Raw genomic sequence first — 11,944 nt, forward strand, 5'->3', positions numbered from 1 at the left:
AACCATACCTGTCAAGTCTCCCGTTTTGGCCGGGAAACTACCGTATTTTACTCCTCTTTCCCGCCGTCCTCCCGTATTAGTATTTTCCCGTAAATTTCCCGTATTATATTAAATTAAAAAATATATATTATTGAGGAGACAGGGCACTTACCGCTCTGTGTCTCTTAACCAATCGTGGAGCCGGTTCAAGGAGAAAGTCCCGCCTTTTAGGAGAAACAGCCAATCAGCTTGCAAAGGAGGGTCAGCGTGGGGAAGCCCCCCCCCGTCGCTGTGAGTTCAGGCAGCTAGTCGGAGCTGCTGATGTTAAAACATATCTGGATATTCAGCGATTTTTCTAAAAGAAAGGTAACGGTAGGCTAATCATGTAAACTGTGATGAGATTTTTCTGATGGCTGCTTAAAAATACTCGTCTCCGAAATAAAACACACAGATTAAACCTTTTAAAATAAAAAAATTACAGCTTGTGACTCAGCTTAACTAGAAATGTGGAGAGGACCGAAATGATCTGAACTGATCAGGGGTGGAGTGATCAAAAGAAAGAAGTATTAATTAAAAATTATTAATTGTGTAGGCCCCTTAGGACTATTTTTTACTGATGGAATATATCTGGTCTATGTCCTTTTAGTAAAAGCTCATGATACTATTTTTAGGTCACCTACAGTCATTTTGCAGAATTTGTGCACCCTTTGTTCAATTTTAAATCTATTACATAAATAAAAAATATATTATATAAAAGAGTGCATTTATGCCAAAAAGAGATGAAATCTTAACTTTTTTTTAAATATCTAGAAAAGGGTTTTTAATTTGGCTGTATTAAAAGAATGACATATGTAGGAATGTCCACAACATTTCAGATTCTGATAATCTAATTGTAGTGTGTAAGCGGTTTACATGTGGTTATTTTAGATTTTTTGTAAACATGTCTTAAAATGTAAGAGATACTGAACCTTCGTTGGGCTGGTGGGACAACTTTAAGCGTACAGAGGAAAATATCCCTTATTTTTAAATCTAAAACTTGACAGGTATGGATTAAACTGAAATACATAGAAAAGCTCTTTTGGTCTGAACATTTTTGGTTGTGAATAAAATATTTTGCGAGTAGATTATGGAAGTTTACAGTTCTGATGGTATTTTATTTGATGTAATGTCGCTAATCCTCCTCAGTCCTCCTCGCTTGGTGAGTTCTCTGAAGCTGTAGCTGGTTCTGTGAATGAGCTGCGCTGTGAGGTTACTGGAGGTCTCTGGGTTACTGTGTTAGAGGCGCCCTCGCCCGGCCGCTGCGGGTACTGCAGCCCTGAACAAGTGCACCACGTGACTTAGAAGAAAGTGAGTGATGGGTAGAGTACCGGTAAGAGCTGTGAGCGGCAGGCCGCTGGTCCACTGCTCCGGATGAGCTCCGGGAGGAGAGATGCGCTGAGTTGAGGAGCAGCTGCTGTTTTCTGTGTGAGAAGTGTTACTGCCATGTCCTCTGCTCCAGACTACTGCCCCCCCAGCCATGCACCATCCGCGCGCTCGTGCCTCCGGAGCGAGGTAGGAACACTTCACTCAGTCCAGCTGTAACTCACTGTTGTGTGTGTGTGTGTGTGTGTGTGTGTGTGTGTGTGTGTGTGTGTGTGTGTGAGCACTCTCCTGAAGTGTTTCTAAAGTTACCTTTTAATTTCACCTTATAAAAGCCACTCCCTACAGAGTGTAGCCGATTCAGTTCTTTTTCATATCAGCTCTGCTCTGTATGTCCAAAAGTGAGCAGACAGGCAAAGTCAGGATGTTAATGGGGCAGATTCTGTAGTCTTTGCTGCAGCTTTCAATTGTATATTCTAAATATTCTAAAACTGCTGTCAGGGATTGATTGCATTTGAAGCATTTCTGACGTCAGGTAACCTACTGGTGGCTACTTATCACCCCAAGCAGAGGTACTGGATAAAGCTCAATCACTGGAGAGAGAAATGTACCAAAACGTGTAGTCCAGTTTTTATAAACCTTCAACAGATGCCTGGCATCAAATGCAGTTGGCATTACCTTTCTATTTTAACTTTGAATCAACGTTAATGTTGGTGCTGATTTTGAAAAGTGGATCAACGTTAATGCAGCATCATATGTTCAACCTTTAATAAACCCTAGATCACATTCAGGATGCTGAAAATTGTATGGAAGAGGGGAAAAAATTGATGCCATGCTAAAAAATTAACAATTTTATTTTTATTCTTTCTCTCTCTGAATATGCATTTTTAAGAAGTAGGAACTTTACAACTCCAAACAAATTCAAAAGGTTGAAGGTGAGGACATTTTGATTCAATGTTAAAATTTCAATGTTGTTTCGACATTGAAATAACAAGACATTACTTCAACCATATTCAAATTTCAAACATTAAAGGTCAGTGTGTGCCACCTAGGTATTTTTATGCAGAGCTACTTTTGGACAGAGTTTACACTAACTGCAACTTATAAATAAATTGCATGTCGTTGCTGTCCAATGAAAAACAAGAAACTCCATTTTTGATTATTTTTTTACCGAATTAGAACACACAAACTCACCCTTACACTTTTTACGTAGTTTTACAAAATGGCATGAAATAAACTCTTTTTACATTGACTTTTATTAAAAGTTAAGAAGGTTTAATTTTTCTCTCCTAAAGTTGCTGTTTTTGGAGATACATGTATTTCATTGCACAGGGAAGATGTACAATTTCTACACACTCCTCTTGTATTGTGCGTGGGCTTATGTGGTGTCTTAATGAATGATGAATTAGAGCTCTGATGATGATGAGAGGAGGCTGAAGAGAAGAGAGAAGAACCGAGTGGCGGCGCAGAGGAGTCGTAAAAGACAGACCCAGAGAGCTGATGAGCTGCACGAGGTGCGTTCACACAGCACGCATATACTAATCACATTTTTGACGCAGCCTGGTTTCTAAAGTGTAAACACTGAGACCTTACCCTGAGAACAGTCATCTTACAGGTCTCATGATGACTAAACCAGGATTCGGACCGAGGAAGCATTTTGTACTTCACTTTTAAGAAGGACAAGCACAGGCTGTGTTAAATGTATTACTGGTCTACACACAATTAATAAATTAATTAACACACTGAAAGTTGCCAAAGCAAAAAGACACAAAGTTCTTACAGCTAAGTCAGGCTCAGAATTTTGCAGGAAGGTATAGCAGACAGAGACTAGAAAAAAGGTCTAATGATCAGCAACTGGAAGTGGGGAGAAGAAGTGGATTGATCAGTAGACTGGACTGGACGAGTAGGGGTGGACAAAGATGGACAGTAAGGCTGATAGTTAAAGAAATAACTTTGAGATTGCAAGTAAGCTATGCTTTAAAAAAAATGTGCCACGTGAGTTGTTAAGTGTTGTAATATTAGAACCACCTAAACAACCATGTTTAATAAAGAATGTGTGATTAACTCAGGGTGAGGAAGTCTGGTTCTGGAGGGCCTATTGCAGCTCACCCACTGCCTGCCAGGCTTAACATATGTTTTTATCTGCAGTCCTGCCATTCCCCACCGCTGTTTTGTAAGTTTAAAGAAACTTCACAGACCGTGCACTTTATGATGTTTTAATGATTATGCATTTCATTAAAAAAGAACAAACACTACATAGAAGTTTGTTTTTAAAATCTCTTAGGCCAGTGCATACCTGCTGTTTACATCTGTCATGAGTGATCTGATCATATGTTTACTATAAAAAAGAACAGTAAAATTCACTTTTGCAGTTTTACTCATGAATATGAGTTCAGTATTCTTGATTGTCCATTTCAGTTACTAAATCTGAATCCAAAAGAACATCTTTAAGATATAATATTGCTTTCACAATTGCAGTGTTTTACACAGACTTTACTCTTGCATATAGTGGGACTTGCTCTTTACTCTCCACTGTCTGCAAATTTCTTGCAGGGAAAATCTTTGTGGTTTAAAACTGTGTATCTCTCTGGGTTTAATTGCCAGATCATTCTGCTTGCTTAATAATAATAAGAACAGACATAACTGTGTATGTTTTAAACAGTGTTTCTATTGCCGGTGACCCACTGCCCTAAACAGGATGATTCATTCTTGGCCCCAAAACACATGATTCAGCTCATAAATAGCACAACAGTTTGACCAGGAGTTTTGAGTTAAAATGATGTACTTAAAATGATGTACCTGATTTACCAGGAGCAATATTAAGAAATAATGGGTTTAAATGTTTTCTTCAGCAATTATACTGTGACTGATAGTTACAGTTTGTTTTTACAAACGCTAATAAGTATTTACCAGTACTTTAGATACGTTTTCTGAACGTTTCTTATGTGTCCATGTCAGTGACAGCACCTGGCTATATGTCTCATGCTAAGATCCAGAACCAGCTGTGGTTGTCTTATCATAGTCTTTTAATTATTAGTAATGTTCTGTAAAGCTATACACCTGCTATTGTTGCAGAAGTAACTGTTTTGTCTTACATTTAGAGTTTGGAACATGAGATATTTATTTTTGGCATGCTATAGGCAAGAAATTGTAAATAAAATCAGAACGATCAGGAATTGTATTTAGTGGGTAATCTTGTTTGTTCATAAAATGTAAGCATGTTGAAATACGCTAATTGAATACATATTGTGTAATACCAACATGAATTGTATCAAGAGTATAGTCCATAACAGACAGGTGTATGTAGAGTTTTGAAAATGTGAATAAAGATTGGACAAAAGGATGTTAGCACCTGAAAAAAAAAACTGAAAAGATGTGCACTGGCACTACAAGGCAAATGAAGCTAGTGCAGAAACAGAGAATTGTGTATGATAAACTAAAATAGTAAATCAAATGTGTAAACCACATTGAGTTGACAAATAATGGCAAATTAGATATGGATTGAGTTTGCTGATATTGTCTATTATTCCTGAAAAAAACAGTTTTTAAAAACTTGATGTTTGACGCTTCAATGTAAAATACGGGGGAATTATTACATGTCACATTCTAAATAGAAGCTGCTAAATGTTTTAGTTATGTGATGTATTTTTGTTCATTTTTATATGTAACACTCTCATGCAACTTACATACTAAAGATTGTTTAACATGTGTCAGTTAATGAAACCAGAAGTACAGATACAAAATGATTTAAGTTTTTCCTGTGAAAAAAACATAGAAGTAAACTATTTTGTCACTAGGCATGTGTGATTGAGATATGTGGAGAAAATGTGTCCATCACATTTAACTTTACATCGGTGAATGTAACCTCCTTAAATGTATTGTCTGACGTGTTCTTTTAACGGTTCTGATTAAAAATGTTTCCACACAGGCGTATGAGTGCTTGGAGCAGCAGAACAGCTTGCTTAAGAAGGAGGTTCAGCTGTTGCTTGAGGAACAGAAATGTCTGTCAGAGGCCCTCCAGTCCCATGAGCCCCTGTGCCCTATTCTAAACAGCAGTGCTCTTCCAGCAGCTAGGACCAATGATGCAATTCCTCCCTGAGTTTACAAACAAATTACTGATGGTATTTACTGTATTCATTCTCAAAATGTTTTTTTGTAATTTAAGTTTGTATTAAATGTGTTAATGTTGTGCCTTTTTGATGTGTTGCTGCTTGAAAATGAGTGTTGCAGTTTGACACGTATCAAAATATTCTCTAGAAGTTTTTGTTTCTAGAAAAGCGTGTTCAATAACAAGATTTCAGTTTCATTTTTATGCTGTGGGAACATCATTGTGTCAGATAGTATTCCAGCTCACGTGAAATAAATTATTACTTCAGGACTGTATTTCACTATGTAACCGCAAACCAGTCTATTTGGTGCACCGCTGTAGTTTAAGTGCCACAAGAAGGAACACTTCTGCTTTACTGAAAGTGCTTGACCAAAATATCCTTTCTTTGTTTCAGGATGTCATGCTCTACTATTAACCATGTTCACTAGTTCTTCATTATATATGTGACAGTTACTTGTGAATAGAATGTACAGAATTTTTTTAATTAATTATTTTTTTCACATGCTTGTGATGTGCAGTGTGTTTGCCCTCATGTGAATCTATTTTTACAGATACTTGAATTTTAAAGTGGTTGTATTTTTCAAGAAGAATTCCCAAATTTTATGTCATTGAGGTCTAAATAAAGTTATTCAGAGTTGCTTAGTGTGGAAAGGTTCATTGTATCAAAACTCTCTTTAACAGAATAAGCCCTAAACTACAACAGAAAATGGCCATTTAATTGAGCACAGGTTCTTGCTAAACACTGTACTTTGACCACACTGCTGTGTTTTTAAATGTTTCTACAGTATATTACAATCTGAGAACACTGAGAAGACTCTGACAAGCTGTACTGTTTCATATTGTCCCTCTCTCTCCCCAATCTGTCACTAAAGGGCAGGCATTTGGTAATTGCTTTACCCAGTGATTGTAGAAAATGTAAACACTGTGGTTCCATTCCCTTGAATTCTATAGAATTTCTATAGAAACAGATTTATCATCATGTTAAATACACTAGAGACATCCCTGATGAGGAAAGGAAGTAATTTGGGAGTTCACACTGTGCTGATTTGTAGAAAAGTAAAAGCAGAATGAAAAACCTTTATGAGAGCAGGTTAACTGAATCTGAACGGTTTTTAATCTTATCTTGGAAACACAGTCCCACATGTTCATACACAAGGAGGTTTAATACAGTTTTTTTTGTCAGTAGTCATTCCCCAAAGGGTATTGGTGGGAAGGTGGGGTCAGCATGGTCTGCACAGACTGCAGAAGAGTTTGGAGATGAGCAGCACGGCACATATTGGAGAATACATAGGCTGCAGATGCTTGCTTTTTCTGTGATTTTCTGTTACATATTTAATGGTGCCGCTGCATCGGACACGTACTAGTACATATTAAACGAAATATCAAATATAATTATTAATGAGATTTCAAAAACAACAGGTGTGTTTTAAAGGACAGATGGATTTAGTGACATGTATTTCAACTTTATGTGTGAACTCCCCTCACTCTGAATGTTTACTGTGAATGTTTACACACTTGCTCATTTTCAAAATACAGTGAACAGTTTAATCTGACTATACTTGTTGTACAGTTAAGATAATATTTGGATAGTGGCACAATCATGATGATTTGGGCTCTGCATGCCACATTTGATTTGCGATGAAACAACTGAGAATCAGTTAAAGTGCAGATGGCCAAGTGTCCAAGTGCAGATGTCCAAGGGGTTGAACAAAAATATTCTATGAAACATTTAGGAATTACAACCATTTTTTCTACCGCTTCCTCATTTTAGGGGATTAAAAGTAATTGGACTAATGACCTTTGTCATAAATAAAACGTTATTTTTATATATATTTTAGTTTATAATATTTGTTGAGAATCCTTTGCAGGCAATGACTGCCTGAAGTCTGAAACCTATGGACATCTTCAAACACAGGGTTTCCTCCTTTATGAATACCTTGTCAAGGCTTTACTGCGGCTGTCTTCAGTTGTTTCTGGTTTGTGGATTTTTCTGCCTTTAGTTTTGTATTAAGTGAGTGAAATGCTGCTCAATTAGGTTCAGATCTGGTGATTGACTTGGTCACTGCAGAATATTCCACTTCTGTGCCTGAAAAAATTGTGTGCTGCTTTTGCAGTATGTTTTGCATCATTGTCTTCATAGACTGTTAAGCATCGTTCAATTATCGTTTCTGAATTTGAGCAGAGAGTAAATCCCTGTAAACTTCAGAATTCTTTCTGTCTGTCACATCTTCAATAAGCACTAGTGATCCAATGCCATTAGAAGCCATGCACACCCATAGCATCACACTGCCACCACCATGTTTTACAGAGGATGTGGAGAGCTTTGCGTTGAGCTGTTCCAAACCATACTTTCTCCTTCCCATCCTTTCAGTACAGTTGGATCTTAGTTTCCCCTGCCAAAGTCAAGTCAATTCAAGTAGTTTTATAGTCAATACTGCATATGTATAGGACATACAGAGAATTGAAATTATGTTACTCTACTTCCCAAAGCAAGTATAGAAAAAAAAATGGGAGACACTATATTTACAAAACAACAAGGACACAGATAAACATATGTGGGAAAAGTGACACAAGACAATAGTCCAATAGTGATGGTGGGGTAATTAAGATGGAATGACAGCGCAAGTATAATCAGAACGTGTATAACAGTAGTGCAGATATGGTATAATAGATTAAGGCTGGTAAAGTGAATGAGTGCATAAAGTTCTTAAAGTTCACAGTTTAAGGGCAGTTAAAGTGAGTAATGCAGTACGAGTATTAGCAGTAGCGCAAGTATGGGATGTATAATGCAGGTCCGTTTTGAAAAGATCTCCTGAAGTCCACAACAATCTCCTTGGTCTTCTCTGTGTTCAGAGAGAGATTGTTGTGTTTGCACCAGGAGGCCAGCCGGCTCACCTCGCTCCTGTAGTGTGACTCATCGTTGTTGCTGATGAGACCCACCACCGTCGTGTCATCCGCAAACTTGACGAAGAGGTTGGAGGTGTGTGCTGGTGTGCAGTCGTGGGTCAGCAGAGTGAACAGAAGGGGGCTCAGCAAACATCCTTGGGGAGCCCCTGTGTTCAGTGTGGTGATGCTGGATGTGTGATCTTCCGTAGACGCCCAGGCTTTTTGATTTCCTAAGCTGATTTGGCCACTCTTTACACTATTTTCTTCTTTTTATAGGGTAATAATGAGCAGGTTCTCCTCCATTGAGAGCTCCTTTGACCGCATGTTGTTCAGAGCAACAGCATCCAAATGCAAATTCCACACCTGGAATCAGCTCCAGGTCTTTTACCTGCTTAAATGATGATAGATTACTAAGGGAATAGCCCTTGTAGCCCATAAAATAGCTTTAAAGATAATTAGTCCAATCACTTTTGAGCCCCTAAACACTTATATGACATACTATAACATTTGTTCAACCTGTTGAATTAAACCTGAACGTCTACACTGTAATACAGGTGTTTCAAATCCAGTTTTGTGGCATGCAGAGACCAAATTATAAAGATTTTTTCACTGTCCAAATATTTCTGGGCCTAACTGTATATGCTGTATTTATGTTTAATAGAGCTGTTTACTATAATGCTGTGGGTTTGCTTACATGCTTGAAAATAATGTTTACTTTTTGAACATACATACATAATATCCTTCCTAAATCTTTAAAAGACATTCTGGGTATCATACTCTCTTTTATCCTCTGCTATTGGGTATTTTATGCCACGTTCACACTACACGACTTTTATCAAACAATTTACCTGTCAGATTTAACAACTAGTTGCTCGCATACTACACAACTAATCACTGACATGGGTCAGGAATTATCTGACTATTCATCAGGAGGAAACCTCTGTAAGTCTGTACACAGTAATTGAATTAGCACCAAACGTACACTACAGGTCAAAAGTTTGGACACACCTCCTCATTTAATGCGTTTTCTTTATTTTCATGACTATTTACATTGTAGATTCTCACTGAAGGCATCAAAACTATGAATGAACACATGTGGAGTTTTATGTACTTAACAAAAAAAAGGTGAAATAACTGAAAACATGTTTTAAATTCTAGTTTCTTCAAAATAGCCACTCTGCTCTGATTACTGCTTTGTACACTCTTGGCATTCTCTCAATGAGCTTCAATAGGTGGTCACTTGAAATTGTTTTCAGATGTGCCTTATCAGGGTTAATTAGTGGAATTTCTTGCTTTATCAGTGGGGTTGGGATTATCAGTTGTGTTATGAGGAGTCAGGTTACTACACAGCCCAAAGCCCTATTGGCTGTTAAACTGTTACAATTCATATTATGGCAAGAACCAATCAGCTGACTAAAGAAAAATGAGTGGCCATCGTTACTTTAAGAAATGAAGGTCAGTCAGTCCAAAAAATTGCAAAAACTTTAAATGTGTCCCCAAGTGGAGTCGCAGAAACAATCAAGCGCTACAACGTAACTGGCACACATGAGAACTGACCCAGGAAAGGAAGACCAAGAGTCAACACTGCTTCTCAGGACAAGTTTATCCGAGTCACCAGCAGTTAACAGCAGCTCAGATCAGAGACCAGTTGAATGCCACGCAGAGTTCTAGCAGCAGACCCATCTCTAAAACAACTGTTAGGAGGAGACTGCACAAATCAGGCCTTTATGATCAAATATCTGCTAGGAAAGCACTGCTAAGGAGAGGCAACAAGCAGAAGAGATTTGTTTGAGCCGAAAAACACAAGGAATGGACATTAGACCAGTGGAAATCTGTGCTTTGGTCTGATGAGTGTGAATTTGAGATCTTTGGTTCCAACCGCCGTGTCTTTGTGAGACGCAGAAAAGGTGAACGGATGGATTCCACATGCCTGGTTCCCACTGTGAAGCATGGTGGAGGAGGAGCTGTGATGGTGTGGAGGTGTTTGGCTGGTGACACTGTTGGGGATTTATTCAAAATTGAAGGCACACTGAACCAGCATGGCTACTACAGCATCCTGCAGCGACATGCCATCCCATCTGGTTTGCGTTTAGTTGGACGATCATTTAAATTTTCATCAGGACAACGACCCCAAACACACCTCCATGCTGTGTAAGGGCTATCTGACCAAGAAGGAGAGTGATGGAGTGCTGCAGCAGATGACCTGGCCTTTACAGTTACCGGACCTGAACCCAATTCAGATGGTTTGGGGTGAGCTGGGTCACAGAGTGAATGGTCAACACCTCTGGGAAGACTGTTGGAAAACCATTTCAGGTGACCACCTCTTGAAGCTCATTGAGAGAATGCCAAGAGTGTGCAAAGCAGTAATCAGAGCAAAGAGTGGCTATTTTGAAGAAACTAGAAAATAAAACATGTTTTCAGTTATTTCACCTTTTTTTGTTAAGTGTATAAAACTCAACATGTGTTCATTTTTTAGTTTTGATGTCTTCAGTGAGAATCTACAATGTAAATAGTCATCAAAATAAAGAAAACACTTTGAATAAGAAGGTGTGTCCAAACTTTTGGCCTGTACTGTATATCAACTTTTCTCTAATCCGAGTATTTTGTTATTTCTTTTGCCTAAAATCGATTAGTTTATACCCAGCCTTAAGTGGCTTCTTTTTCCTCCCCGACAAGCTGGCTCTCCATCAGTTTCTAAGGCACAGAGAAAATGAGGAGGATTGTCAGGAAAAATCAGCCCACTTAGGACTAGGGTCTCCAATAACTAATCCTGGAGGTTTCAAATTCAGCACAAATATATACAAATACATGCTATTTAGCCTGTTAAGGACTTCGGGGGAATAATTTATTTCGGATCAGGTAAGGTGGACATCTGGATGGAATCTGCATTCTGCAGGATGGTAGCTCTCCTGAAGCGGGGTTGGAGACCCATTTCTGGGGGTTTTTTGGAAGTAGATTTCAGTCAATCATAATAATAATAAATTCAGTCAGCCAATATAATAAACATCTCTATTAAACTAAAATAGTTAAAATAAGAACAAAAATAAAAAGAATGACTAATTGATTAAAAGCATCTATTTAACTGTACGTTTGTCACTGATTACATTTCAGTGTGGCACAAACACCACACTGCACTTAATGAAATACAGCACCACACAGTGGAATACAATGCATTTGATCTTTCATTTATTTTAACAGAGGTTTGAGCTTAATTTCAAATATGCATAACCCTTATATATAGTCTGTGGCCAGGTAAAGTGAAAAGAATGTGTTATTAGCTTCATTTTTCACTTAAGGTAAAGTGGTAAAATACGGAGGGATTTTTAGATTCCCAATAGATTTGTAGATCTATGCACTTCTCACACAATGCTAAGCACACACACAAGATCTACAATATCTGTGATTCACACAAAAAAGTCTCCCTCTTCCCAAATCTCTTTTGAATTATAATGACCATTGTACATTTTTAAACCATGAATGTACACAGCAAATTTATGGAGCTCTAAAGTTTGGAGTCATAGTAAAATGTGTTAAATTGTTAGATTTTAATTTCTTTAAATAAGACTACAACTTTCAGTTCAGGAGTATTATTTGCCAGTGTGGCATTTCAGA

At 37.9% G+C, this 11,944-nt stretch overlaps 1 protein-coding gene across 1 annotated transcript; it reads left to right on the forward strand.

Moving 5' to 3' along the window:
* Positions 1 to 1,245: 1,245 nt before the first annotated feature.
* Positions 1,246 to 6,084, forward strand: batf3 (basic leucine zipper transcription factor, ATF-like 3). Its single transcript, XM_007245473.4, has 3 exons — positions 1,246 to 1,530; positions 2,748 to 2,852; positions 5,267 to 6,084. The coding sequence occupies exons 1-3, from the start codon at positions 1,462 to 1,464 to the stop codon at positions 5,435 to 5,437; spliced, it is 345 nt and encodes a 114-aa protein (XP_007245535.1). The 5' UTR covers positions 1,246 to 1,461; the 3' UTR covers positions 5,438 to 6,084.
* Positions 6,085 to 11,944: the final 5,860 nt, after the last annotated feature.

This window comes from Astyanax mexicanus, chromosome 1 (assembly GCF_023375975.1).
Source record: "Astyanax mexicanus isolate ESR-SI-001 chromosome 1, AstMex3_surface, whole genome shotgun sequence".
Taxonomy (NCBI): Eukaryota; Metazoa; Chordata; class Actinopteri; order Characiformes; family Acestrorhamphidae; genus Astyanax; species Astyanax mexicanus.